Source organism: Lygodium microphyllum, chromosome 25 (assembly GCF_053477565.2).
Source record: "Lygodium microphyllum isolate KBCC chromosome 25, Lygodium_microphyllum_v1.1.10, whole genome shotgun sequence".
Classification (NCBI taxonomy): domain Eukaryota; kingdom Viridiplantae; phylum Streptophyta; class Polypodiopsida; order Schizaeales; family Lygodiaceae; genus Lygodium; species Lygodium microphyllum.
Window position 1 is genome coordinate 124,067,996 of NC_141159.1, and position 27,941 is coordinate 124,095,936.

At 40.9% G+C, this 27,941-nt stretch overlaps 1 protein-coding gene across 2 annotated transcripts; it reads right to left on the minus strand.

Annotated features, from left to right (window-relative positions):
* Window positions 1-2,147: 2,147 nt before the first annotated feature.
* LOC148014699 (uncharacterized) lies at window positions 2,148-27,260 on the minus strand. Of its 2 annotated transcripts, none has more exons than XM_087667361.1 (9): window positions 20,195-26,402; window positions 19,942-20,096; window positions 19,499-19,681; window positions 11,425-11,496; window positions 11,140-11,319; window positions 10,433-10,567; window positions 10,249-10,335; window positions 3,724-4,515; window positions 2,148-3,647 (listed from the first exon to the last, which is right to left on the minus strand). In XM_087667361.1, the coding sequence occupies exons 1-9, from the start codon at window positions 20,286-20,288 to the stop codon at window positions 3,348-3,350; spliced, it is 1,998 nt and encodes a 665-aa protein (XP_087523487.1). In that variant the 5' UTR covers window positions 20,289-26,402; the 3' UTR covers window positions 2,148-3,347. The 2 variants fall into 2 exon arrangements, with proteins under 2 accessions (XP_087523487.1, XP_087523486.1); XM_087667360.1 differs by lacking the exon at window positions 20,195-26,402 and adding an exon at window positions 26,662-27,260 and having other exon boundaries at window positions 2,149-3,647.
* Window positions 27,261-27,941: the final 681 nt, after the last annotated feature.

Consider the following 27,941-nt stretch of genomic DNA (forward strand, 5'->3'; position numbering starts at 1 on the left):
TAGTGAAAGCTTTGCACTCTTGTTTTGTGAACGTCTGTCTTTCTTTATGCTTGCTAGCTCTCTATAGTGGATCCCCTCTTCCTTCTTCTAGATGTTGTTCTTTTCTTGATAGCTTTAAAAGCTATTGAGTTGCTCCTTATAGCTTGGGTGTTTTCTCTTGGCCTAAGAGGATTCATATTGAGTGGTTCTTGATTCTTGGCTTGTGCCTTGAGTAGTTCTTATAGAATTCCATGTCTATATGTGCTAAGGTTTTGGTTTGACTCTAAGATAGGCTTCTTGCCATTTCCTAGAGAAGAGATAAGGTTGTCTTTACTAAAAGTAGTGATCCACTTGACACTTAGCAAGCTTAAGTGTATTTGGTGTGCTAGATAGTCCACTTTGCATTAGGTTTCACATTTGAAAGATCTTCCAAATAGGACTTCCTTTCTTATATCTACTTGAGTGGAGAGCACATAGAACAAGGGGCATGCTTTTAGTCCATGCATCACAAGGCAAGATATTGTAATCCAAACCTCCATTAATGTAAACATCAATGACAAGCTCTTGGTTGGCAACCAACTTGACCCTTCATCTTTCGGGTCACTATTTGTGCCTTTGACATTTGGGATGTTAGAATGTGTGGACCTAGCTAGGGTGGTATTGGAAGCCTTGTGTGTGTTAGACAATCATGATACATGTGAGTGGTGCCACAATTGATGCATCTTATGTCAACCATATGATATATGTTGGTTTCCATACAATCTATTAGCTATGGCCTAAGCTCTTATTTTACTAACTCAATCATCTTGTCAATGGATAATTGTATGGAAATGTTCTCTCTTAGTTCACTCAATCAATATTTAAGACATGTAGACTTCTTAGTCTAGTCCACTATTAAGCATGCCAACAAAGCATGAAGCTCTTAATAGCGAGATGAAAATTCTTATTTTCTTGCAAGGTCAAGTCCTTGTGTGGTCTTGTGCTGTGCGCGTATCTTCTCTTTCAAAACCCAAGGCTTGTGAATTCTTCCTTGGTCTCTCAACCTTATTTCTTCAAGTTCTTGCCATTCAACTTTGTCTTCTCAAATTCTTGATCTAGTATCCTTTTTGCTAGTATATTAGGCGCAATCATCCTTGGATTTCCTTTGACATGCCTTTATGCTTGGCTTGGGATCTCATGTTTTTAGATTAAGTCAATCATTTGATTGATAAGAACCTTTAGTAGTGTGGTCTTGAGGATTGAGTTTACAATTGGAGTGGACTTTGAGGTTGATGCCATAACACCTCCCCTCCTTAGTGGGAGTAAGGATCACCTTGCCATTTTACACATATGTTTAAGCTAGAGACCAAACTAATACCAAATCCAAAAGAAAGAATTCAAGTGGACGATACAATGGAAAGTCATAATGCAAAGAAAAAACTAAACTAATTCCAAGTTTGAAAGCATGCAAGATAAAGTTGAAGTATTAAAGAAAAATAAATGTTTCAAGAGAATTAAAGTATGGATTATAGATGAACTTATATTAGCACACCTTAGAGCCCAACCAAGCGAAATTACCAATATGAAGCCAACTAGAAAGAAGAGCAAGTGGATAATTTATTGAGGTTAATTAAGATACATTTAGTAGCTTTTATAGCTTTAAAACTTGATTTACTTTTTAATGCCATGTATATCTATTTATCCTATGCACCTTTGAGGCATCTAAAAGTGCATTAACACGCACACACACACTCTCTCTCTCTCTCAAAGTTGCATCATTTTGTAAATGGTTGAAACTTATAATCTCATAGGTCATTTTAGCCCTTTGTAAATGTTAATAATAAATCATATCACTTCATATCATTCTCTATGAACACATGTATATTTGTGTGCATGACCATCTTTCTCTCTCTCTCCCTCCCTCCCCACCCTCTCTCTCTCTCTCTCTCTCTTTATATATGTCTATATATATATAGGAACCACACTTGACACACTAGAATATCAACCCGTGAACAAAAAGGAGCACAAATTTGTGCATCACGAATACTTTCATCATATGGTTTAGACGTACTTCTATTCTCTGACACAGTCATTCCTAACAACAAATGACTTGTGCCAATTTTAAAGTCAACTGAATATTTCAACTATTGGTAGGTCTTGATGATTTCTTTTTGCCTTTAACCATGGAATCAAATCCAATTTTATCATAATTGATTGGTAAAGATGCTGGTTGATCGAATCTAGCCCATAGTCAATACCAACTAACAAGGATATCACTCTCCCTCTTTTGGGTTGTGTTTGTTATACTTAGTGGCCCATAGTCAGTACCAACTAACATGGATATCGCTCTCCCTCTTTTGGGTTGTGTTTGTTATACTTACTTTCCTTAGTAGCTACTTCCCACCCCTTTTTTCCCCTTTGTGTTTAGGGGCCTATTTATGCATAAATGCTTTAGTAACTAATCTCCCTAAAAACAAAGTCAAGAACCAAACCCATGGGAGAAACACTAGCATCAATGAGTTTGCAACTTGAAAGCAAAGAATGTGATATTGAAAGACTCACCAAAGCACTTTTGTGCTTGTTGGCGGAGCTCGACAAAAAGCTAGCAATAGGCAACAAAAAGATAGAAGAAGATGCAGTTAAGGAATAAGGGTAATAGGAAATGCTGAAGGAAATCGAAACAAGGTGAACAAGGTAGATGATAGACACTAACTTTTGGGCAGTTAATGAAGCTATAGCGCTAGCGGAGATGCAGAGTATTAAAGCAATCGAAACGTTTGGAGGAAAACAACACCAACACAACTCAAACGGCGACCAGGTGAAATTGCCAACTTCCAAGGCGAGGGCGGAGGCGGGGTAAACCCTCGAGACAGTCCTTGGAATATTTTCCTTCGCACGAAGCCCCACAAACACTCGGGAGGTGCGTCGGGAAAAGATTATTAAGCGCATGGGATTCTTGTGTGTATTGGTCGAATAGGAAGCTCCTCGATTTATCAGTCACTCGACTAGCGCCTGCCGTTGCCAATTTCTCGCTCGACAATTCAAAGAAGGCGCTAAACCAAAAACTTGGACTGCGGAACCCCACCAGATGGGTCGGTCTATGGGCCCACAATCGGTGGGCTTTGATGCTCATCCTAATTGCCCTGTCAAAATTTTGTGCTTTTCATTGCTGCTGATGGTCCAGAGCCGGTTGACCTGATACTAATGCAAGGTAAATCCCTCGGAAGGCAATGCCAGTATAACTTTTTTCATTATCCATTCCACCCATCTCTGAGGCTGTCTGGTCTTTTAACATACTTCGTCAAACCGCTCTTATTTTGATCCGCATGAATAGGTACTCAGTATATGCTGAACTTGATCTCTCATAGACATGAATTCCACAAGCATATTTATGTCAGGTAGGTGTATGAATTAAGACTGCTTTGGTAGTTTGAGAGGAGTGATTGTACTGCATCTAGTGTCACTTGGCCATTAGCAACAGCATCCTCTCCTCCTCTTCGTAAATCCTCCAACATGCCATCAGCATCATGCTGCATTGTGCGCAAGATATCCTTCATAGTATCACCCCATTTCACATGTTCAACTGTATAGCATCCTCTCTCCTTAGAAAGGCCATTGCTGCAAGGCTTAGATCTGATATAGACAACGTTGGTCCCACCAAATAGATTGTGTGCACTTCCCATCACTTCCTGCAGAACAAAGAAGCTCAATGAAGACCATCATTCATAACAGATAGAACGCACACAGAAAATCAACTTGCTTTACCTGATATACACCAGCAAGAAATAAACCCATGTAATAAGATTCACCAGCTTGCAATTGATGCACAGGAAGCACAGTCTCAATCTCACCACCACCACCAATAAATCGATCGATTCTACCATCACTATCACATGTCAAATCAGCCAATACTGCCTGTAAGTTTGGTTTCTCATGCAATCGTTGTAAAGGCATAATAGGGAAAACTTGACCTATTGCCCATAAGTCCGGAACACTTCGAAACACAGAAAGGTTAACATGATACACAGCCGCAAATGACTTTTTCAATTCCCTCAACTCATCAGGAAAATCACTCTGTTGATAAAAAGCCAGCACACGATGACAAACCGCATCATAAAGAGCATCTGCTTGTGCGCGCTGCTCAAGGCTTAAGCCACCCAACTTGAAAAGCCTAGATGCCTCCAACTTAAACTGCTTTGCATCATTGTAGGCTTCCTGAAAGTTGTGGTTGTCTAGCATGGCATAAACCTCAAAAAATGTTGACAGAAGATACTTGCCAGGATCTTGTCCTCGACTTGGAGCCCCATTAGAGGAACCCTGCATCTGTAATTTTGCGTCTTGCTCAAATTCATGTGATACTTCTGCGTTCTCAGCCAGGAGATCCAGATTCTTCAGAGAAGAACTTTCAGATCGTTCATTGACACTAAGAACATCAAATACAAGAACAGACTGATGAGAAGCCAATGCTCGACCACTCTCTGAAACAATGATTGGCTGAGGGACACCTTTCAAAATGCAGGCATCTACAATAGCTGCTACAACGTCATTTGCATAGTTCTGAAAGCATAGACAAACCACCAGCAGTTAATATTTTTGTCTGATGTTAGCTGTTAACATGATTATGAAGGACTCTGGTGACACAGGATCAGGTGTATAAAAGAGACTGCTTCACCAAAACATGCATAAACATAAGTCACAATTAGGTGCGTCAATGAAAGAAAGAGTGAAGCAAGTGCTATTAATGCTTGACTAGACCTTGTCTAAATAGAATATATAAACAGTATAACCAGCTCAAGGTCCCTGAATTGGCTGTGATTAGCAAACTAGGAACAGTGTTGTAAGTCTCATATCTTTAACAAGTACAACATTTTCTTATTTTCATGATGAAACAAAACAACGGAATTGGAAGAGCAAAGGTTTGCAGCATGATGTAGAAATATTGAGAAATGATTATAGCCATACACAATCGAAAAGAGTTGCAAACAAACTGGACTCTGGAGGGTTGAAGTTATTTTGATTTCATGAGTTAAAATATACAAATATGCAATTACTCCCACAGTACACAAAAAAATATTTTCTTAGTTGTTCAAGTGTCAAGTTGTGTCTTTGTTTTCAAGAAAACCCGGTGATTGACTTGCATAACAATCGAAGAGAGCAAACTTTCTAGTTCACAATTGGTAGCCTCACCTCCAAAGCTAGTTCATCCTCATCTTAGCAGCAATGTGGCTTACCTATCACTAGATCGATTATTGAGGCATTTGAGATGCAAGATCCATATGAAGCTGCATGTGTGTTCTGTTGCATATCTCCTAGTTGTGAGCTCTGTGAGTGTCTAGCATAGATGGAGGAGCTCTGGCATGTTTTCTCTGCATGCAAGCACTAGGGGCTGTTATTCACTGCATTTGTCAGCCTGTTCACACTGTTTGCAGCTTGATTTAGGGGTGCATTTGATATATTCTGCCCACATAGTAGCTTGGGTGGCATCATCATTATGTCTGCAGCCCGTTTCATGTGTGCACTAGCCTGTCTGGCATCAGGTCAGCCAGCTTTCTTCATGGCTGGCAGGCCGGCTCATTTCCTTCAGCAAGTTGGCCAGTATGCCCTTGTGCATATATAGGCTGCCACTATTTCATCTCCATGATTATAAGTAGATATTCACATCTAGTTCCATCATCACTTGCATTCTCGTCATTCTCTGCCTTCAGTCTGGTGCCCTCATTGACATGGCATCCACACGTGCAAGGGCTGTGAGAGTGCCTGGCAGAAAGGAAAGTGAACATGGAGTGAATAAAGAAGAGAGAGACAAGAGAAACACAAAACAATGAAGGAACAAATTTGACAGAACACTAAATGATACAAGGCTACAAACAATCAGCCCCAACATGCAACTTGTGGGCACCATATAGAGGCACGAGGATGAGAAAGAATGATAAGGATGGCTGGTTGATCAGGAAGCGACTAACTATGGAGGAGGTAGGCATGCATAAATACGATATTGAAACCAGCCTTCCTTCTCTGATAGGGTGGCAAATAACCTGATTTAACAGCAATGACAGAAAGCAATGAATTCACAAATCTGAAATACACACTTTACCACTTAGATTGGAGAAATCCGGCACCAAAATTGGTGCCTCTTGCAGCATTTCTTTAGCTTTAATTTCACCAAATCTGCAGTACATGGAGATACAGACTGATCTCTCTAAAATTTGGACAACTCAGGCTGTTACAACTTACCAGCAACATCAAGTCTCAATTTACCAATAAATCTGATGAATTCATGCATGTTCCAAACACAGCTGTCCCTTTAAGTTTCCAAATCTGCTAGAGACTATCCAAAAGAAGTCCAAGAAAATATTACTGATCACAAAAGGATGATGATCGCAATATCCTCTGGACATAAAATAGGCCAACCGAAAAGACATCAAGATTTGTCATCCAAACAAAGGTCACACCAGCAATCACCAGCAATAGAAACCAATCCAAGTCATGCCATTCGAGTAAACCTAGGTCTAGCATGCTGCTTTCTTGCCCATGAAACAATCTTAGAGCTGGCTAGCAATTCAGCCTACATAGAGTTGGCTTGCAAACAATCATCACTTGGATGCCAACTAGATTTCTGAAGCACCACTTTCCATGAGGGAACCAAGTGAATCAACAAGACAGAAGATTTAAGATGATAGGCTAATCACTATTGAGTATATGCCACAAACAGCCCTGTATTCAGGTATTCCCATGCACAATACCCCTATTGTCAAGAAAGAAGCATGTGATAAGAGACCCAAGGCTGCTGACCAAAGCACATAGCTTGAAGCAACAACCATCTGAGCACCACCATGTGAGTTCCCACATCCAAGATTGGACCACCTCCCATTCTTTTTGGTCCAAAAGAGAATTCCATGAAATCCAAGAAATGCCAAAATGCATAGAGTCCTTTTTCCAAAGCATAAAACAGACTAAATGAGCAATATCCCTCGAGTTGGTCTTGGACCAAGGTAACAACGGCAAATAACAAGAAAGCATGGGTAGCATAATTATTTGAGCCACTTTAAGATGCACGTGGAAAGGCCACGGCGCTATAAAAGCACATAGCGGAAAAGAAACATGAACAAAGATTGTGCGCGCGCGCGCGCATGTGAGAGAGAGAGAGAGAGGGGCAAGGATGCACTTGGAATTGCATACTCAACTTGGAAGTTGGGGGAGAGAGAGAGACTTGAAATTATGATAATAGAAACAAGGCTTAGGAGTTAAAAGATATTGTGTGGTCTAGTTTTCACAAGCCAAAAATAGCCTATTTTTTGGTACAAATTGGTACGGATACGTACCGTATGTACAGTAGGAACTAGTCCATACGTAGTACGAATGCAACTATGGACTAGTGTATCAAAGAGCCACAGCATAGTGCAGGGTTCCTAAAACAATACCTGTAAGCATATCCTCTCCAAGCCTCCTAGCATTGCATACAGACCAAGGCAATATCATCAGCATAAAGCATAATAGAGAGCATTGTACATGTTATGTCCATCCTATCTCCTCCTCATGTGATGTGCTTCTCTATCTTGTCAATGTACAGTCCAAAGAGGGGGAAGAGGGCATCCATACTTCACATCAATGGTGCTAGAGGCCACATCTGAAAGTCCTCCTATGCATCTAACTCTGCCTACTACCCTCTCAAACAGCACATAGATGTCCCAAATCATGTCTAATGGGATCCCTAGTACCTGCGGCATCTATAGTTATCTATCTCACGGGACTATGTCAAATGCTTTGTAAAAGTCCACAAAAGTAGCAGTAGAGCCTCTTCTTTCACACTTTCGCATGCTTGATCATACCTCTGAAGATGAAGATGTGGCCTTGTGTGGAGAATCCTAATCTAACAGCCTGTTCTGCAAGTCTCAATCCCTCTCTCAGCATAGGCACTCAATTGGACCTCCATCACTACTCTGTAGATCTTGGCTAGTGTGCAGTCCATCATAATGGTCCTATAGTTGCCTTGATCTAGAGGGTCTCCAAATTTGTGCATAGGCACAATGGTGGGTATAGTCCACTCGTCTAGAAAGCCTTCTACCAATGCCTTATTAAACATAGATGTGGGGAGGGGGGCCAAGATATAATGTACATAAATAAAGTGCTAATCTATATACCTGTATGATCCATCAATCATTCATGCTACAAATGCTCTATGGCCTTCCTCCCCATATCATGCATCAAGAAGGTAGATTTGGTAGAGCGAGGCTCTATGGGGTGTGGGATCGATGGCTGATGTGGTACATCGTATAACCTCTCTACATATGAGTGCCATATCTCTAGATCTCCTAGGAGTGTGGGTTGATGTGGCTCAAGGTATTTGTGCCATGCAGTGGCTACATCCTTGCTCATAATAGATGCTACAAATCCCAGTATTGCATCTGCTCTTATATACACCTCTTATTGTGAGAGAGAATCCTCATCTGTTTATGAGCCTCCCTCTTTGTGATATACCTTAGTCCCCTCTAGGTCCAGAGGTGTTTCCATAGCTCTCTGCACTCCTCATAATACCATCTATTTTAAGGGCATGGCCCCAAGTATGTCCCCTAGTGTGTGGAGTGTGAAAAGCTCTAGAGGGCGGTTGAATATAGAATATAAGTCAGCTGGGAGGTGAGTGTCACCACAAAAGTAGTGTGCTCAAACTGGGTAAGATCACTGTAAACATGGTGACTGTAAATGTCAGCCAGCTCATATGTGAAGTAAAAGGTGATGCATTGGGTATGTGTGATAGCTGGTGCTTGTGCATGTGGTGATAGCTGGTGCTGGTGCTTGTGCATGTGGTGGCATGACTTGCACCAATCAGGCAGAGAGGGATAGTGAAAGATCTGATCAACTCCATTGTCTTAATGGAGCCCAAGATGTAATCCACTAGACTGGAGCCAGTGGGCTGGAAATAGGTCAATGCTCCAGATCCTAAACATGCCTTCATCCCATTATAGATAATGAGATGATGCCATGACCCTAGCTCTAACAAGTGATAACCATAGCGTGTGCTATGTCCTCCCATGTCTGCCAATATCCTACATGTGCATGCATCCTCTATCTCCACCACCTGTAGCCTCCCTAGGTCCTCAAAGTCCTGTTTCTGGGCAAAGATAGAGAGAGAAAGAAAGAAAGAAAGTTATATTAATGTCCGCAAAAGGCCAAATTGGCCTATGAGACCAAAATGTAACATGTGAAAAGTCAAGGAATTTTCTGAAGTCCCAAGATAGCTGTCATTGAATGCTATGACTAACTAACTGGAAAAAGAACAATAAACAATATGTAGCTGAGGAGTACAAAATGATGTCTAAGCCAAATACAATGTGGAACTGCTTAGGAAGCACTCTCATCCCAAGATATCTCTTATGGGTTTTGGCAAAGCTACAAAGAGAGAAGCCTAGACAGAGATATAGAAGACTCAAGAGTAGTAAGTACTCAGGTGGTATGTCACACAAAAGACTTTGTGCTGCTGATGGCTCTTCACAACTTGTCACAATTACTTCTGGAAACGTCACTGTTGCTATCTGAGCACCAATTGCTGCTCTCCATGCTGACTTTGCTTCAATTGATGCGTTTCAATGATTTTGATGTTGCTTTTGTAAGAGTGCAGTAGACTGATCATAAGAACTGAATGCAAAGAGAAGACCAGCCTATGCTCTTGTCGCATCACAGTTCAGCAGATGATCATCATAGACACTTAGGACTTCATTCAGACAGGTGACAAAACAGCCACAGCTGGAACCCTATTTCTAGCATCACTGCATGCTACATTTTGAGTCATGCGTAGTAAGGCCAAAAAGCAACAGTATATCTCAACCTCTGAAACATTTTCTCTCTGAACAGAGATCATCCACACTCTCAGAGGCAGATATTAGATATTGCAAAGTGTATGAGGCGGCAAAAAGGCTTTTCAGTCACTTAAGATTCAAGCATCATCTTTCCATCTTGGAACTTTGTATATGTTTTGACATTACAAACAGCCAGACTAACTATCTTTACATCCCTTGGCCCCCTTGAGAGCCCCAATGTTTATTTCATTTGTTATTTGGAATCCTTGTCTTGTATTTCACCCTGATGGTTGTTGCTGATGTGATTTTAACAGACTTTCTTATTTTGGACAAACACATAGAAGGTAACATCATCTCAATATGCCACCATACAGGCAATCCAAGAGGAAAAGGTATTCAGAGGTCTAGTATGGCATGTAGCATACAAACAAATCTGTTACACTTGACTTGGCAAAATAATAAAAAGCAATGGATGAAACAAAACCAAGCAAATCACCTGCAAACTGTAATTCGTGGATGCATAAGATTGACTTTTGGTTCCATCATAATCAATCCCAAGTCCACCACCGACATCAATGTAGCCCTGAATGTACAGGAATCAGAGATAAAAGCATAATTGCCCGAAACAAAGTCTTTGACTAGCCCAAAATAGAGAACTGCAGAGCTAGCCAACTTCTTACCATTGAAGCACCCATTAAGGCCAATTCACAATATAAGTGACTTCCCTCACGCATTGCCTCCTTGATTGTAGAAATAGAGGGTATTTGAGAGCCGATATGGAAGTGAAGGAGCTGCAAACAGTCCAGCATCCTAACCTGTACAAGCATGAGTATTTAGGAAACTTGCAAATGTGAAACTTCAAATACAAAACCATAACCAGTAAGATGTGTGCTAGGTTCCTCAATCAGCTAGATTGCTTAAATTCTACAGATGCAACTAGATATAAAATGATCATTAATCTTTCCTACAAACTTGTTATTCCTGAACAAGCATTAGTGATCAAATAGTATAAGGCAGGTATCCATTTCTAGAACTTCAAGACAGTTCAGAGAATCATCACAACTAGTTTATTTCATGCATCAAAACATTATTGAACAATCCTTGGTTCATAATCAATGAATGCATAAACATTGATATCTTCTAGGGATTTTACTTCCTATCGTTGCGACATTTATGATTTGTTTAAAGAAAGAAATGGATAACAATAATGGAAGCAAGAGCAGGGCTATTTGATTTGCATCTGTATCATTGTTCAAAACCTAATATTTTCAAGTAAAAATTTCCTAGTAAAGTGAGTTTTTCATATAGTCTCTATTCCTTTAACGTGATAAGATAAAGGAAAGCAGCAAAAGAGATGGTGATTCTGGTATAGCCTAAAAGCACATACTTGCCGCAATGTGTATACAACTTTCACAATCTCATTCACTGTCAGGCCAAATTTCCCTTCGTCACCTGATGTTGCACCCCAATGGCCACTATGCCTGGTGTTTAATTTTGCTCTTACACCAATAACAGGCCTCACTCCCAAAGCTTGACTGGCCTTGATTAGCAGGTCCAGCTCTTTCATCTGATAAAAAGCAAGACAACCATAAAAACCAAAGAGGGAAAACTTCCAGACACTACAATACTTCTAACCGGTCCCCACAAAACCTCAAGGCATCTCAAATAAAACCTGTTCAAGGACAATGATTGCATTAATGCGAAGATTCCTTGCTAGGAGAACACTTTCAACATAAACCTGATCCTGTGTGCCAGAAAGTATAAGAAAAATGAGAGTCAAAATCAGTTGCACATTTCGATTTAAAACTTGTATTTACATTTTGATTATAGGACTCATAGACCTAGATCTATAAATCTAAAATCTGGACACACAACTTTAACAATCTCACCAAACTGCATAGTAAAATAAGCATCCATAGATGAGATATCTATCTATGGAGATGTTTCCTGGTTCATTTAGACTACATATGAAAGTTGAAGTAGATATGACATCTCCTATCACACTCATAATCTTTCTGTTCTATGTGTATGGATTATAATAAATAATAAGTGCCCAAACTACGTAATAGGACACATGCAGACTAACACAATAAACCTTATCCTGATCCCAAGCTACAAATGAAAAAGAGTCTCATAAGTGTTACAGACTGAAACAAAAGAATTAACAAAACACTAGCAAATAGGCATCAAGTTTGAAGTAAAAAACCACAGCTTCCAAGAGTATCCTAAAGTAATTCCCACATCACTCAGTAATGGTGATGGTGAAGACAAAACAGCAGATGCAAAAAACATTGCCACACTTTCAAAAACTAGAGCTAAGGATAAAGAACCAGAATTAAGACCACAGAGCCCCAAGACACAGAAGATTACACTGTACTTATGTATACAACATCTTCAAAACCACAGAAAGAACATGCATATTTCAAGAATCCTTAATCAGTTAAACAAGGCAAACAATCAGAGCTCAAAATACTGAAGAGCCTATGTGTGAGGGACAAACTCGCTCTCTTTTGGACTCTTTTTATTTTTTTAAGCATCTAGATATTAGGGTTCCCTATATATCTTACAGAGCTGCTTTGTACTTTGCATTTTGCCTTGGGATATTTTGTTCCGAAGAGTCTTATCAATAGACTTTTTTCCTCCTTAAAAAAAGGGTTCCCTACACATGATCAGCTGCCCATTTAAAAGAGCCCAAACTAATCAGCTTGCATTTTGTCCTCAGCAAGGACTTTGCACTCTTTTCAGGCTTGTTCACCACTTTCGATGTCTTGGACCACCCGATGATAGACATTCTTGCCTTGAGGAGCGTTTCTAGAGAGTCATATTGATCCAGATGGGATCCTAAGTTAGCTGAAAGATCATGGATGCAGTGGTTATAGTTAGTCATTTTCATTTTCATTGTTGTTCTCCAGTCAAGACAACATGGTCACATCTACTCATTTCTTTGTCTCATAGGCCGTTTTGGCCTTTTGGAGACGTAAATAGATATTTCTTTCTTTTCTCTCTCCCATACAATGTGCATGTGCTCCATATCTCAACACAAGAACTAATTGTGTTTTTTCCTTAATGCTGTATGAACCTAAACACACCAACTCGTGCTTTTGAAGTTTACTCCTATAGTTAATCTTCCTAAAAAGGCTCACCCTTTCCTTGCTTTATATGAAAGAAACTGAGTTCTTGAGAACAATCTAACCTACATGTTTCTAAGGAAACTTTACAAGCCAAAAACATCTAGGATACTTAACCTTCATGTTAAGGAACAAGACCCTTTGAATTCGCTATTTAAACTCTCCATAATATGTGTCTGTTATTCTACACATAGTGATCCTAGGTTGTATGTCCCATGAACTTGCAGTCCAATAGACCCATTTTTGCCAAAGATGCAATTTCAGAAGTGCTCATTGTGAGGTTTTTTCTTGAGAGCCTACACTGGACTAAGGATGGAATGGTGTCACATGGATTGACAATGATGAGCGATGGCATGACATGTTTTATGCCTTTTGGCAAGATAGTTTTGCATGGCCATAGCAAATATGTTTCTTGTGTTTTGGTAAGAGAGTTCCAAGGTTTTCTCCAATGATCAGCATAGATTTTCCTGGATCCATGGATATCTACAAAAGAAATTTTAGGGTTTTGCCTTGGTGCAAGGATCAAGATTGGTAGAGAGATTGGAGCCTCAATATTCTGGCTATGAAAGGTGTATCATCATGAAATTCTTTTTGATAGCATGGACAGCTTTTATACAAAAAAGTACTTATGAACCAAAGACTGGCCTTCTCCCCTTGCATGCACTTAAATCCATATTCCTATCTGAGTACTACCAATTTCAATTACAACTTGCACGGGAGGAAACCAGGCTCTCATTATAACAAATAATTTATATCTTCTCCTTCTTCATATCTTCATGTCTTCAAATTGGTTAACATTTGCTTCCCTTTGAGTGAAGTGCCAATCCCATGGCACTTACGCCGAAGGAGTTGGCAAGAAGAGCTATGTCAATCAATGAAGAGATCTTGGAGGGCTAAGCTTTTGTGACAATATAAGGGAAAGACGCAATGTGTCGTGAAGAGGAAAATGATGGTTGCTAGAGCTAGAGGAAATCGTAGAAAGTAGGAAGTGTGGACCACCGATATTGATGGTTCTTCATCTGCTTCATGTACTTGCCATGGTGCTCTCTCTGAGGGTGTCTACTTGTCCTAGTGATATAAGGTGCTTGTGTAGTGTAACTGGGAGATGGGTTGAGTTCCAAGGAATATTGTCCCATACTTGAGGACCCAATTTGTGAAAGGTTAGTGTGTTGTGACATTCTTGGGGTGACAGGTCTGCCAAGCAAGCTTAGGATGTCCTACCCTTGATGGACCCTAAGGTGTCAGAGAACCAAGGCGACAACAGGAGAGGTGTTTGTTGATGTAGACGGCCTGTTGGATAGCAACAATGCAAGTACTGCAGCAATCACCTAGTGGGAGAGATGGCAGTAGCCTATCGCCTAACACCAGATGCTGAAAACGCAAATTGATCAGGTGTTATGATGACGTAGCAGATAGAGACCTCCAAACAACAAGGCAATGTCTAAAAACAGGCCGTCTAAGGCTGGATAGAGATGGGTTGCAATCGGTGATGGCTAAACATCACATGGTATGTGGCTGATGGCTGAAATCTGCATGGTAGAGTGAGAAACCTGCACAAAAGGATGAAGCTGAATGGTGGGCAACTTCTCTATTTATAGATGTTGAAGGATGCCCCAAAAATTCGGGTTTTGGGGGACCATTGAAACTCTCTCGAACCGCACACCAAATTTATGTTTTTCATCAATTAAGCATGTTTTGGGCCTGTTTAAAAATGCTAATCAGTTGTAAAGTGTGTGTGACATTAATGTGACATTAAAGTGACATTTAATGTGACATTAAGGTCACAGACATTAAAGTGACATTTAATGTGACATTAAGGTCACAGACATTAATGTAACATTAAGGTAAATCAAGGGGAACATGCACAAGGATGACCGTCCGGGCCCTTGGGCGCCCGAACGGGGTTTAGGGGAGCCTAGAACCAAAGAGAGTCCAAGAATAGTAGGACTCACCAAGGTTTGACGGCTGGCAATCGGATCAAGATGGGTCTGGCCAGCAATAAACTAGGCAAGGCTGGGAGGTGAAAGGATCGCTCGTGCTTATTCATCCCGACTGTTTTTCCTCTGGCTTTTATGGTCTTCTTCAGAGTCATCTGCCATTGGTATCAGAGCCGACGGGTCTCGTTTTGTGGATCCGTGAAGCTGTTCGACGAGAAGACATGCCGACGGGTCTCGTGAAGCAATCCGTTTACGGCGCCTGGTGACACGTCATATAGGCCGACGGGTCTCGTGAAGTAGTCCGTTTACGGCGCCTGGTGACACGTCATATAAATTTGACGTAACGATTTATTGCACGATGTGGCGGGGGGGAGCTATCTTCTATATCTAACGTCGTAGGCTGGATCGCGCGCCAAATTCTGGCTCGAGCCCGTCTTAAAGCGCATCAACGGACATGACGCCTTGTTCCCCTTTCCGCAGGCTGGCTCTCCAGTTGCGTGAAACTGACGTTATTTTTTGGTTCCTTTGTGACCAGTTGACTGCACGCTCTGGAATTTCTCTCGCCAACCCCGACTGCACTTGCATAACAAGTACAAGCTGAGTAGAGAACAAGTTCAGGAAAGGTGCATTGATGGCCTGTGTGATCATTAAGAAGGGGGCTGAATACTAGTCGTTTCTGTAAAGAAGCTCCATTTCCTGCGTGACCGGTTTGGTTCGGAAGATAAAATTTGTTCTTTACTCTTCGGGTTTATTTACAAACCAGCAACATCTGCCTGCCATTAAAACCAGGGAAGTACTTTACTTTGTCTGCAAATTTCTTATCTTCGCTTTCCAATTCCAGTGTATTAATGGCAGAAAAAGGGAAAGAGGGAGTAATGGAAGGTTCTAGTTCTGGGGACCACTCTACGGTAGATCCCCATGAATCGGAAATACAAGAGGAACAGTGGGAAGAATTTTTTGCTACACAATAACAATTTGATGATCTTACTGCTCGTGTACAGGCTCAGGGGGTTCAAATGGAATTTTGAACTCAAACACTCACAGAAATAAAATCTCAATTAACTTTATTGTTAGAAAGAGATAAAAATAAGATAGAAACCTCGGATGTCCCATCTTCATCGAAAGATTTAGATGTGACTATGCGAGATCCTAAGGAACCCCACCACAAGTTGAGGGATAATCCAGTTCTAAAGGATATGAAACTCCCTCAGTTTCACGGGGAGGAAAAAGATAGAAATAAAGATACAATCTTTAATTTCCTCCAAAAATGGGAAGATTTACATAAACTTAAAAATACCCCACCACATCTCCAAGCACTGGAGGCTAGTTTAACTTTGGGGCCCAAAGCATACAAATGGTGGCGAACTTTAAAGGAGGCAAATAAAATACCTGAAACTTGGGCTCAATTTGAATCCGTCTTTTTGAAAGAATTCCTTCCTGAAAATGAAATGGAAAGAAATTGGGAAGATTGGGATTATGTCAGACAAAAGGGAAGACCCCTGCTGACATATATGGAGGAATATCGTGAGATAATCCTCAAATTGGAAGGAATAGATGAATTTCAAAAGACAAGAGAATTCATTAGGGGACTAGATAAAGCCTGTAAAAAGGAAGTAAAAAGGAGTTCACCTAAGACGCTGGAAGAGGCAATTAAATTTGCATTGATCAATGAAGATAGTATGCGTCCAGGTACACTCATTAGTCTCACTAATACGGAGCCCAAGTCTAAGGAATTGGAAACCTCAAAATTTGTGGGCAAATTTAAAAGGAAAATGCCATTTTTTAAGGGTAAAAAACAACCTTTTGAAAAGAAACAATATGTGAGGCCAAAGTTAAGTCCTAATGACTTTGATAAGGCCAAAAAAGAAAAGCTGTGTTTCAATTGCCTATCCCCTAACCATGCTGCTTGGAATTGCCCTCAAAAGAAAAAGGGGGAAGACAAAGGAAAGGATAAGAACAAGGGCAAGGAAAAAGAAAAACAAATCCATGTAGTGCAGACCTTAGAATTAAAGGGGCATGAAAGGTATAAATCTTTAGAGGTCTTGCACATGGATGTACAACACAAGTGTTATATGTCAACTTCTATGTGGCAGCCTACTTTTGGGCCACATGATTTAGTTAGAGTACATGGATTGATAGCTGGAAAGAGGGTTAGAGTCATGATTGATGACTCTGCTACACATAATTTTATAAATTATGCACTTGTCAAAAAATTGAAACTTCCCCAACAAAAGAATGGGCATCAATATGTTGTTCGTATGATGCAAGGCCAAGACAATAAAATATGGGATACAATGGTATCCAATTTGGAAATTGAGATTCAAGGATATAAAGATAAACTTGATTTCCAAATTATGAACATGGAAAGAGCTGATATTGCTCTAGGGAGGAAGTGGCTATGGGGATTGGAACCATCCTTAAAACGTAGTTACCATCATAATACACTGGAATTTGAAAGGGATGGTAAGACTTTTGTCATTCAAGGTGAACATGAAGTATCTGATAATCCTTTGCTGTGTTCTACTGAAGTTCAAAAGCTGATAAAGAAGGAAGTTTGCGAGGTATACATGTTATGGTCTCTTCCTATATAAAACACTTTTACTTTTTCTAATATAAAGCAACAATTTTCTTATGTTTGTGAGTTGAATGTAAATAATGAATTAAGTAGTTTGTTAGATGATTTTAAAGATGTGTTTCCTTCTGATTTACCAAGTGGCCTTCCACCAGATAGGGGTGATATAAATCACCCAATTGACACAAATAAGGATACACACCCTATTTCTAAACCACCGTATAGGTTAAGTGAAACACAGCACCAAGAAGTTGAAAGACAAATTAACGATTACCTTGATAAAGGGTTTATACAACCCAGTAATTCACCTTGGGCTTCACCAATTTTATTAGTAAAGAAAAAAGATGTTTCTATGCGACTTTGTGTTGACTATAGAGCACTTAATAAAATAACGGTGAAGAATAAATTTCCTATGCCCAGAATGGAAGATCTTTTTGATCAATTGCAAGGGGCAAAATTCTTCACAAAGATAGATTTAAGATCAGGTTATCACCAAGTAAGAATTAAGACACAAGATGTTCCTAAGACAGCATTTCGTACTAAACACACACACACACACACAGAAAGAGAGAGAGAGAGAGAGAGAGAGAGAGAGAGAGAGAGAGATCCTTATTCATTCTGCTTGGACTCCATGATATTTGTTTGTGTGTGGGCGTGCGATGTCAATAGGAATGATGTGTGTTTGTGTGTATGTGAGTTGTGGGAGAGAGCAAAAAGGTAAACAAGCATTGGGGACACATTTCCCCCAGCCTTGTTCCCATGCCCTCCAACTGTTTTCCTGACCATTTCCACCAACCCGAAATGCCCCCACAAAAAAAATGCATTTCAAGCTTTCAAAACTATCTCCCCATTTCCCACATACTTAAGATCCACTTCTCATAACTATACTTGTGAATGAACTAATATCAACCTAGTTGCATCTATCAATCTTAGATTTTGCTTCACAAACTTGTAGTCAGACTCTGGAGAATATTGGAAGTCACTCAAGTGCCCACCTCTAAATTAGTCACATGTAATTCCAATTCCAAATGTTGTAAGGCCCCCAAATGAGGAGAGACTATGATGGGCACTAGACATCAGTAGTATTCCCAATTTAGACACTAGAACAGGTCTAGCCTTGTAGACCAAATGGTTATGAAATGGCCAATGTGGCCTTAACAAAAATAGTGAAGGCTAGTGTAGTATACACCCAAGGCACTCTACACAAGTGGCAAGTTATCAAGCACCCCTATTGGCATGTCCAAGGCAATAGCCCCACATGGAGGGTCCCAAAGCAGCCAGTAACCCCCTAACAATGGTCTAAGGAGTCATCAGCCTTGGCCTAATGGTATCGAAAATATTCCCTAGAATATTCCTAGACAATCATATATCATATATGTGGAAATTGGCTGGTGGGTCTGTTGGACTATGTGAGCGGTGAGTCAAGGCCAACCGCCCATGCACATCTATGGCTAGTCAACCTACAACATTATATATACATAAGCAATGCTATTCTCTAGTATATAGCTACTAAGCACTCATTCCTTCTACACTCACTGTCCTCCATCCAACATCTATGTAGGTCAGTATTAAAGCTTGTAGGAGTGCACAGGTGATGAGAGTCTTCAAGCATCAGTTATCAATTTGTAATAATACAATATCTTTATTCTCTCTATTGTAATTGTGCTCACTGTTATCCTCCGCTGTGCTGTGTTTTCTTTCAAAGAGATTGTCACCAGTTTCAACAATTACTAAGCCCATGAGTCTAGTTATTTCCTAATCTACAGTATTAAGTAACTTATAAGACTGGGCAGCCTGAAAATGTTAAATTGGATGTCAGATTTTAGGTATGCATAATCATTGTTGTCTCAGAACACCCCAACCCAGGAATCCATTCACTGCAACAAACGAAAATTCAAAAACACAACTACATGCAAGTTTTATGTCAAAACATGGAGCAAAGTCTACATCAGACTAATCAAACAAGGTCAGCACACGAGTAATACATGAAAGATTTTTGAGCTCCCAAAGTAGGACATCCTACACTTTTAAGAAAATGTATACTCACGATTGAAACAATTGTGATACTAAAAGAAGATCTGATGATGAAAACAAGGTCTCAAAATATGCCTTGTATCCATTGCATATCAGCAATGCATCTCTGCTTTGCATTAATTTGCCAATCGCAATTAAAAGCTCAGGCTTGGACCCTGCTTCTAGCCCGAACCCAAAGGGCTGACCAAAAGTCACAATGTCTTCCAAAAGAAATCGATCATGGTTGCACTTAATGGGAAACACGCCTTGGAAGCATTTCTGCAAATAGAAAAAATCAACAATTTAAGAAAACTGAATTGAGTTATTAGCTGAGCATCAAAATACATCTCATTTGTGTAAGGAATAAATAGCAAGTCAAATCCCTATGTATTATATCATCTGTGATAACTATCCTAACCTCTGAAGTGGGCATTTTATTTGATAGAATTCTTCATTCATGAAAACTAAATGCTGGCATTTAGAGAAATAACAAAGGCAATAGCATTTTTACCCAAGATATTTCATTTCCTTTAAAGTACCTCATAATCATACTTAGCCCTTGCAACATCAAAGCAGTGCTGAAGTTGATGAAGACGATGCTGAAGAATGTCAGGAAACCTTATTACCATAGGTAGTTGGACATTCCTCCTTTTCAGTGCTTCCACTAGTTCTACAAGATCAAGTTCATATGGGCCTGCAGAAAAACAAGTACAAGAAAACTGTTTGTTTCTTTAACAAAAAAAGGAAAATATATTAACAAGCACCTTTAAACAACTTCCCAATCTGATGTACCTATAGATGTAATCACAGTCCCTGTTGTCGATGCATCTATGGCATGCAAGAATATGGTCCCTTTGCACGAGGAATAACAAGATGTTATACGCATTCCTCCTCCTCACATCTGTCCATCCATTGCTTAAGATAGTGCAACCATGTTTTTGCCAAGTAGTCTTCAAATGTTCCATCTCTAGCTCTCCAGCTTATTTCTCTCTAACAAGCTCTCATGTGTGCAAAGCCTCATAGGTGGGGCCTCCCACTAGCGTCTAATTTGACTGATGGCCCTGATGATTCTTTAACACCTCTTTGTGCATGCAACATGAAAAGGGATGGCGCACTGTATAAACAATCTCGTGATCTCACAGTAGCCTCTACCTTTGCTTGCTTTTGAAGGGCTGCTATAATATTTTCCATTTCCGATGATCCCCTTGCTACCCCACTTGTATATGTACTTGTTGATGGGCTACTACATCTTGCGCACCTTCTATCGTAGATGGTAGTGGTGTGCATAGATGTTGGTGCTTTTGCTAGTGCCAACATCTCTGTGGATGCAAATACAGAGGTGATGCAGGCAAGTGTAGATATATTTGTTGAGGGTCTAGTTGCTTGTCATTTGCCACATTGACCACAAGGCATTGCCGACTCCGATGCTCTAAACTAACAAACTCATCATCAAACACATCAGGCTTTGATCAATCTCCTTACCACTAACATGAGACAGATGATTCTTCGCTCATGTGATGCTCCACGTGTGTATAACATGGCAATAGTTCCATTCGCCCCACTTTGAATGTAACCAGCCTTCCTTCTCGAATAGAGTGGTAAATCCTTGATCACAACTTAGTTACAGCAGCAAACAATAAATACAAATCTGAAAATACAAATTTACCTACTAATCTTGGACAATGCATACCCAATTGGCCCCAAAATTGGCACCCCTTTTGGTATTTCTTTAGCTTTATTGAAGAAAAAGTTGATTTACAATGGAATTCTTCTGATCCCCTTTGCAATCCAAACTTCCCTTGCTGTCCCAAGTGACCAGCAAGTCTTTAATCCAATTTGCCCCATGATTCGGGCAATCAATTGGCCTTCACCCACTTCATAGACGACGGAAATGCCCCAAATTCAATGGTTGGCTAGTCCTCCACCTAAATTTAGCTGAAATTCACCTTCAGCCCTGAAAAATCCAAGTCTTGGAGCTTCCAATTTCTGGCACACTTCCCGAGGCTACTGCTAAACCCTAATTTCAGCTGCAAATTAGGGTTTACGGTAGAGAAATTTGAAATTTCTCAACCTCTAGTGATCTCAATGCTGCAATCTCTGAAGCAAGGCTATAGAAAGACTGGGAGATGAGAGAGAATGTTGAGGAGATAGAAATTTTAGACTTTCTTCGCAAAGAACTGAAGAAAATTTGTCATTTACTACTGCTGCCATGTCTCAACAACTTGTAGATGCAAAGAATTGAAGAAAATCAGTCATTTACTGATGTTGCCCTGTCTCAACAACCTGTAGATGCTATCATCTGCTGTTTATTGATCTTCTCCTGCCCCTAGCTGCCTCGGAAGGTCCTCCAATGGCTGCAAATCAGACCAGCAACATCTCCTTCCTCTCTCTTGCAAGCTGAATCCACTAAAAATGCCTCTCTTCAACCTCTAAAGACGTTTTTCAGTCTTACATGGGCATTTTTGACAAGTTGTAGCCTTCCTAAATGGTTTTTCCAGCATTAGCCATAATTAAATATTAATTTTCAATCTTTAAATACTGAAAAATAATCTAATAGTTATTTTGGTGCCTTGAAAAAATAATCCAATTGGCCAATAATTAAATTAGCTGGGTAACTTCCATTCCCGAGTGTCTTTGCGCCATCTTTGACCATCAAATTGGTATTATGTACTATTAAATGCCACTTCTCTAGTATCACCAACTGACACTTAAGGCCAAATGAATGACCTAGGCCAACAACTGGCATCAGATACTACCAAATACTTGTGCGGCATAACTTATAGCAACTTTTGCCTTTGACATTCCGTCATTTCCTTGGATTTCCGGCTCGTAAATTTACTCTAACCCCAGTTACACCTCACGTGTGCAACATTTACTTAACCGTGTACTTAAAAATTAATCCATATGTTAACTGAGGTTTCAAAAATACATGTCCTCATGACATTGAGCCACTGCTAGCTCCATAGTTGCTAAGGATATGCGCATGGCTCCAAAATATATCCTTCATCGTGGCTGTACATTGTTGGAAATAGAGGAAACTAGCAACAAATTTGGGGAAAACCAACTCAGACCAATGTGGACAATGAAGGACATGTTAGAAGTGGATGCAGTTATAGAAACATGGAAAACTGTTGTAATAGACTCCTAAACACAAGAGACAAAGAAAAGAGAAAGAGAAATAGAAACATTGCAAAAGAAAAGAACACTGCATAAAAAACTCAGAAGCAAAGAGATACTCGAAAAATGGAATCCATATACCAAGATATAAGACAGTACAGAACCAATGTGAGTCACTGGCTATGAAGGTACTAGCACCTACTCCTCTCCCTTCACTAGAACCTATCAGATGATGAATGACAAATGATGCATGATAATACTAATTGTGGAGGAGGAGTACCTAATAAATAAGCAAAAATAATGCCATAAATGATGTCAAGTCGGCCAACAATAAATGCTAAAATAGACATTATAAAATGTCTAAATAATCTAGAAAATATCATGGTGCTCTAGCCCACTGACATGCAAAAACTCAACCATGAATTGATATATTTGCTAACACTCTCTCTCAAATCATGGGTGATCTAATACAATACAATATACAATGATAATGTCCCATCATAGGACATATACAACAAGGACCACCAAAGTAGAATTATGGATACCCAAGCAGTGGGTATGCAAGCCATCACTAAGGTGCCTCGAAGAGAGCCTGATGTCGATGTCAATCGTATTAGCTCCTGAAAATCGAGAAGAATCATAGCAGCTCTCAATATTTACCAACAATGCCTCGCAGTAGCATACAAGATCATCCTATCAAAAATGCCTCTAAACATATGTAACTATGGATTCCCCCGTCTTTGGCCAAACCGCCAAAGTGTCCCCTCACATGAACTCAAACTAGGAGCCAAACCCGCTCTCTATCAAAAAACTAGCTCATCATGAACTTGGATGTCAATCCCAGCTCCAAGATTTGAACCTACCAGACTTCAGTCGATGCATTAGAAAAAACCCTCTCGGAAACTTGTGCACCTGTATAGATGAAGTGTACCGACCCCATCTCACTACCCTCTCACACTTCCTCTCTAGCATTGGAGAGTTATGAGGGATGACCACATCATCTATACGACCAACCTGGAAGGAAGGCCCCTACAACCATCATTGGGGCCACATAGTTGAAGCCTAAACTTGGGCCTGGAGATGAGAAAGACTCGCCAAGAGAGTTGTCACCATGTATCACTGTCTACTCTTACTCCTACCAGAAAGCTACTAATGTCATGCAATCCTTCCAAAGGTGTCCCTTCTTGCCACAATAATAGCACTAAGACTACTTCTTCTTCTACCGTATGGCACCCCTCTCTAAAACTGAAACATCTGAAACACCAAGAGATAGCATCCTCACAAAAACCTGGAGTTGAACACAACAACTCTCCAATATAACAATTGTAGATGAGAAAATAATGTCAACATACTAACCATCAGGAGGAGATGCCGGAGGAGCCATGAGGAGAGATACAAAGAAGATGAAAAAAGACAAGGGATCTTCAAGGAAAAAAGTATGCCAAAAATACAAACTCACAAGGATTGCACGAGTTCAAAGTAGTAAAGAAAGCACATTGAGAAAAGATCAACAGTAACCAAAGTGTAGTGATGAGAACACAACCGGATGCACATGAATCCTCTCTAAAGCTGAGCATTGTATCACAAAGGGAAAGTACAAACCAAACAAAGCCAAAAAATAGCCTGAAACATGTTGCCTAGTCCAACACGGGAGCAAAAAAGGCAAAACGCAGATGCTGATCAGGAAAAATCAGATAGTAGCTGCACTAAATACAGTCAACCTGCATTTAATGCAGCCCCAAAAATAGGTCCTTAGCCCTGAAACAGCCCCAAAAATCTGCAAATGCAAATGGCAGACTACAAAACACTAAGAAAATAGCAGAAAACAGGACGAAAATTAGCAAAGGAAGGTCCCAGGCTGCAAATCAATCACAACAGTCAAAACAAGTTCAAACAGCAAAATGAAAAGTCAAAACTCAGACCTGAAACAGTGTAAAACAGCAGCAAGAACAATGATCCAACAATCTGACACCATGTCAAAAGTGGATGCAATGATGGAAGCATGGAAAACTGCTGCAATAGACTGCTGAACACAAGAGACAAAGGAAAGAGAAAGAGAAAGAGAAAACACTGCAAAAGAAAATAACACTATACAACTTAGAAGCCAAGAGATACTTGGGAAATGGAATCCATATACCAAGATATGAGATAGTATAGAACCAATGTGAGCCACCGACTGTAAAGGTACTGGCACCTGCTCCTCTCCCTCCATCAAAACTTGTCAGATGATGAATGACAAATGATGCATGATAATACTAACTATGGAGAAGGAGTACCTAAAAAATAGGCCAGAATAATGCCATAAATGATGTCAGGTCAGCCAGCATTTAATGCTGGTTGGCCAACAATAAATGTGAAAATAGCCATCATAAAATGCCTAAATAATCTAGGAAATATCCTAGTGCCCTAGCCCACTAACATGCACAAACTCAACCATGAACTGACATATCTGCTAATAGGACAAAGAGAGGAGAGGGATTGCTCACTGCAAACACTTAAAAACAGCTCCAAATCAGAGGGAAAAGAGTTTTGAATAGTGTGGACAGAAAAGGAAAAGGATTGGACAGCTGAGGGATGAGGGATGTAGGGTTTCAAGGCTGTAGACAGTAGTAGATTGAAAGGGGGAAGCAAACAGCAGGTAGGGAGAGTGATCAACTGAGAAAGAGGGTGGAGAGCAGACAAAACATAGCAAAATCTACACACAGCAAGGCAAAATGAATAGTCCATCACAAAACTGGGTAAGTTACCCCACGTATCCGAAATGGCTGTTCCGAAACATGTTTTGGGACCGAAACATTTCAAGGCCAAAATGTTTCCGTTTTGGGCAGCCTGAAACACCGCTTCAGGCAACTATGTCAACATCATCAACAGCTCCTGCATTTTCTGCTAACAGGTCATCTCAGCTGTCTACATCTGCATTATCCAACTCAGCAGGCCACTATGTTGTCTGCTAGTTCTCTGGAGCATTCTCATCTGATCTGCCACCCTGAATGGAGGTTGTTGCCCACCTGCGCTTCCTGTAGCCATCACCAGCAGCTCTTGCATTTGCTGCCAGCAGGTCATCCCAGTTGTCTATGCCTGCATTGTTCAGCTCAGCAGGCCACCTGCTGTCTGCCAGTTGTCTGAAGCATGCTCGAGCTGCTGATCACTATCCCATCTCAGCCACAACTGTGTTTCACTTATTCCTGCCTGATCTTCGTCTCCAACAACCCCTGAGGACTGCGTTTCACTCCCTCTAATGCTTCTATCATCTTCCAGTGTCTAGTCTAACATCCCACTTCCCAGAGGACTCGATTTCACTCCCTCCACAAAGCATGTTCATCCATAGGTGTTGCTGCCTGATCAGCCGAAGACAATGCAGTCATCTCTGAACCCCCTCACTTTAGTATCAGTCCTAGAGACACGGTCAGTCTGAGGCTCACTCCATTGCATCAACTTCACTTATTCAGCATGATTCGGTGTTTATCATTTATCTTCATTCTTCTTCTGTGGTTTTGAGTTTCTTCGTCATAGTGTTTGCCATAGAATTCTATGTTTCTCCCTGCAAACCCTAACGTTCCTCAACACTTCTTCTATCACTTCTCTCCTAAATGGGTCACCTTCCCACAATGCAAATATTGAGATGACCCTTGGAAAATCTTATCCTTCTCGTCCTCCTGCTCTTTCTTCTGGTTCTTGCATTTTTTCTACTTCTGATGGCCACCCCTTGTAGATGTCACAGCCGCAAAAGCGAGGCTGGCAGTTCTGGCTCCACCAGTACCAATCTCCTTTTCGGGAGATCTGACCAAATTTAGCTCTATCAAAGAAGGGTCCTTTCTACGCTTGAACTTGTGTCCCCCTTCTAAGACCAGCTTGCTTGAAGTGGGACTTCAATTGGTTACCTGCTAATATCACAACTCTAAGCACGATGCCCGTATATTGACAAACACGTGCCGAAATGTGTGTAAACATGTGTGGACCTCCCAAGGTGCCATGTCTGACCGAACAGATCACCATGACCGTCACATGGCAGTACCAACTCGATGAACCAAAACAATGGATATGCACAGAAGTCTTTGATGCCACAAAAGGAATCGAGCACAATCAGTTTGTCGAACGTGTGGATGTGATCAAGAAAAGGTGGAGAGAGAATGATTGATTACCTTCTGAGGTGCCCAGAGGGTGGACGCAGACATGGCCCTGGGCGTTGATGGAGAAGTAGGGTTGGCCCCAGTCCTTGATACGATAGAGCTCGGCACTCTGAGAAGTGTCCCAAGATTTACTGCCACCATCGCCAGCGGAAGGAGAAGCAGGCACTCGCTCTCCCACCATGCGCAAGGAAGCAGAAGCCGTCCGACGCGTGACGTGGAGGTGGTACTGCAGGCAATAGTAGGAGGAGGTGCGGATGCATTGTTTTGGGAGGAGGAAAGAGGAGGAGGAGCAGGAGCAGGAGGAAGAGGAAGAAGGAAGAGAAGAAGGGCCATGGCGGAGATGGGGTTGCGACTGGAGGTGATAAGAGTGGTGGCGCTGGTTGTGGCTGAGGTGGGAAGGAATGCAACGAGAGCTGGCAAACACCATGCCGCCTTCCCAGCCTGCGTGTAGAGTGCAGGCCTAAACCACTATTATTTTCACGTCCCTACGATACCACCGTGCCGGCGCTCTCGAAATTCCAGGGCAGCGTAGGATTTTAGTTTGGGTGTGGTACTACTCTGCGACGCAAAAGCGTTTAACGTTTACACTTGGTCTGTGTAATAGAAGAGAGAGAACTCACATTATCACCGATGTCAAGATGGCATAGAGAGAGAGAGAGAGAGAGAGAGAGAGAGAGCCTCAACACTACCTCACGGGCATTTAAGAGGGAGAAAGTCAAGATCAATGGCTAAAAAGAAGGCCCATTTTTTGGATCAATCTTTGTGGTTCGCCAAACATGTCATATCGTTCAAGTAAACTAGAACTAGGCGCTCCGTGCCTAAACTCGCCCCGGGAGCGGGCGGGGGTGGGTGTTGGACACGTGGCACCCGCCCCCGCGTTCTCTTTTTTTCTTGTGGGGGAGGTGGGGAGCTGCCATGTGGCACCCGCCCCCCACCTCTCGTTAACTAATAGTATAGATGTGAAAGTAAACTAGGGTGTGTGGGCCTAGTTTGGATAGTATTTTATTAGGTTACATATTTAAGGTAAACAAGGAGAATGTTTTCGTTTCGTTCCATTGAACAAAGTTTGTAGTTTCAACGCCGGATTTTTGGCAATGTAGCTCTTGACTTACAGGGCTTTCTCTTTGCTATCAACCCTTTAAAAGGCAACCCCTGCTCTTTGGGAGTTGCCATTGCCAAGCAACTTGTACTATTTTTGCTGCCTCCAGTTACCAACCTATTGCAACTAACTTCGTATTCAAGAGGGATCAAGATAATTATGCTAGGAATGTGGTAAAAATTTAGAAGTTTTC

Coding starts and splice junctions, on each gene's coding strand:
- LOC148014699 (XM_087667360.1), bottom strand. CDS start 27,076: ATGGTGTTTGCCAGCTCTCGTTGCATTCCTTCCCACCTCAGCCACAAC. Junction 19,682..19,941: donor GGGCTAAGTATGATTATGAG/GTACTTTAAAGG, acceptor TTCTATTTGCAG/AAATGCTTCCAAGGCGTGTT. Junction 4,516..10,248: donor CCACGAATTACAGTTTGCAG/GTGATTTGCTTG, acceptor CTATGCTTTCAG/AACTATGCAAATGACGTTGT.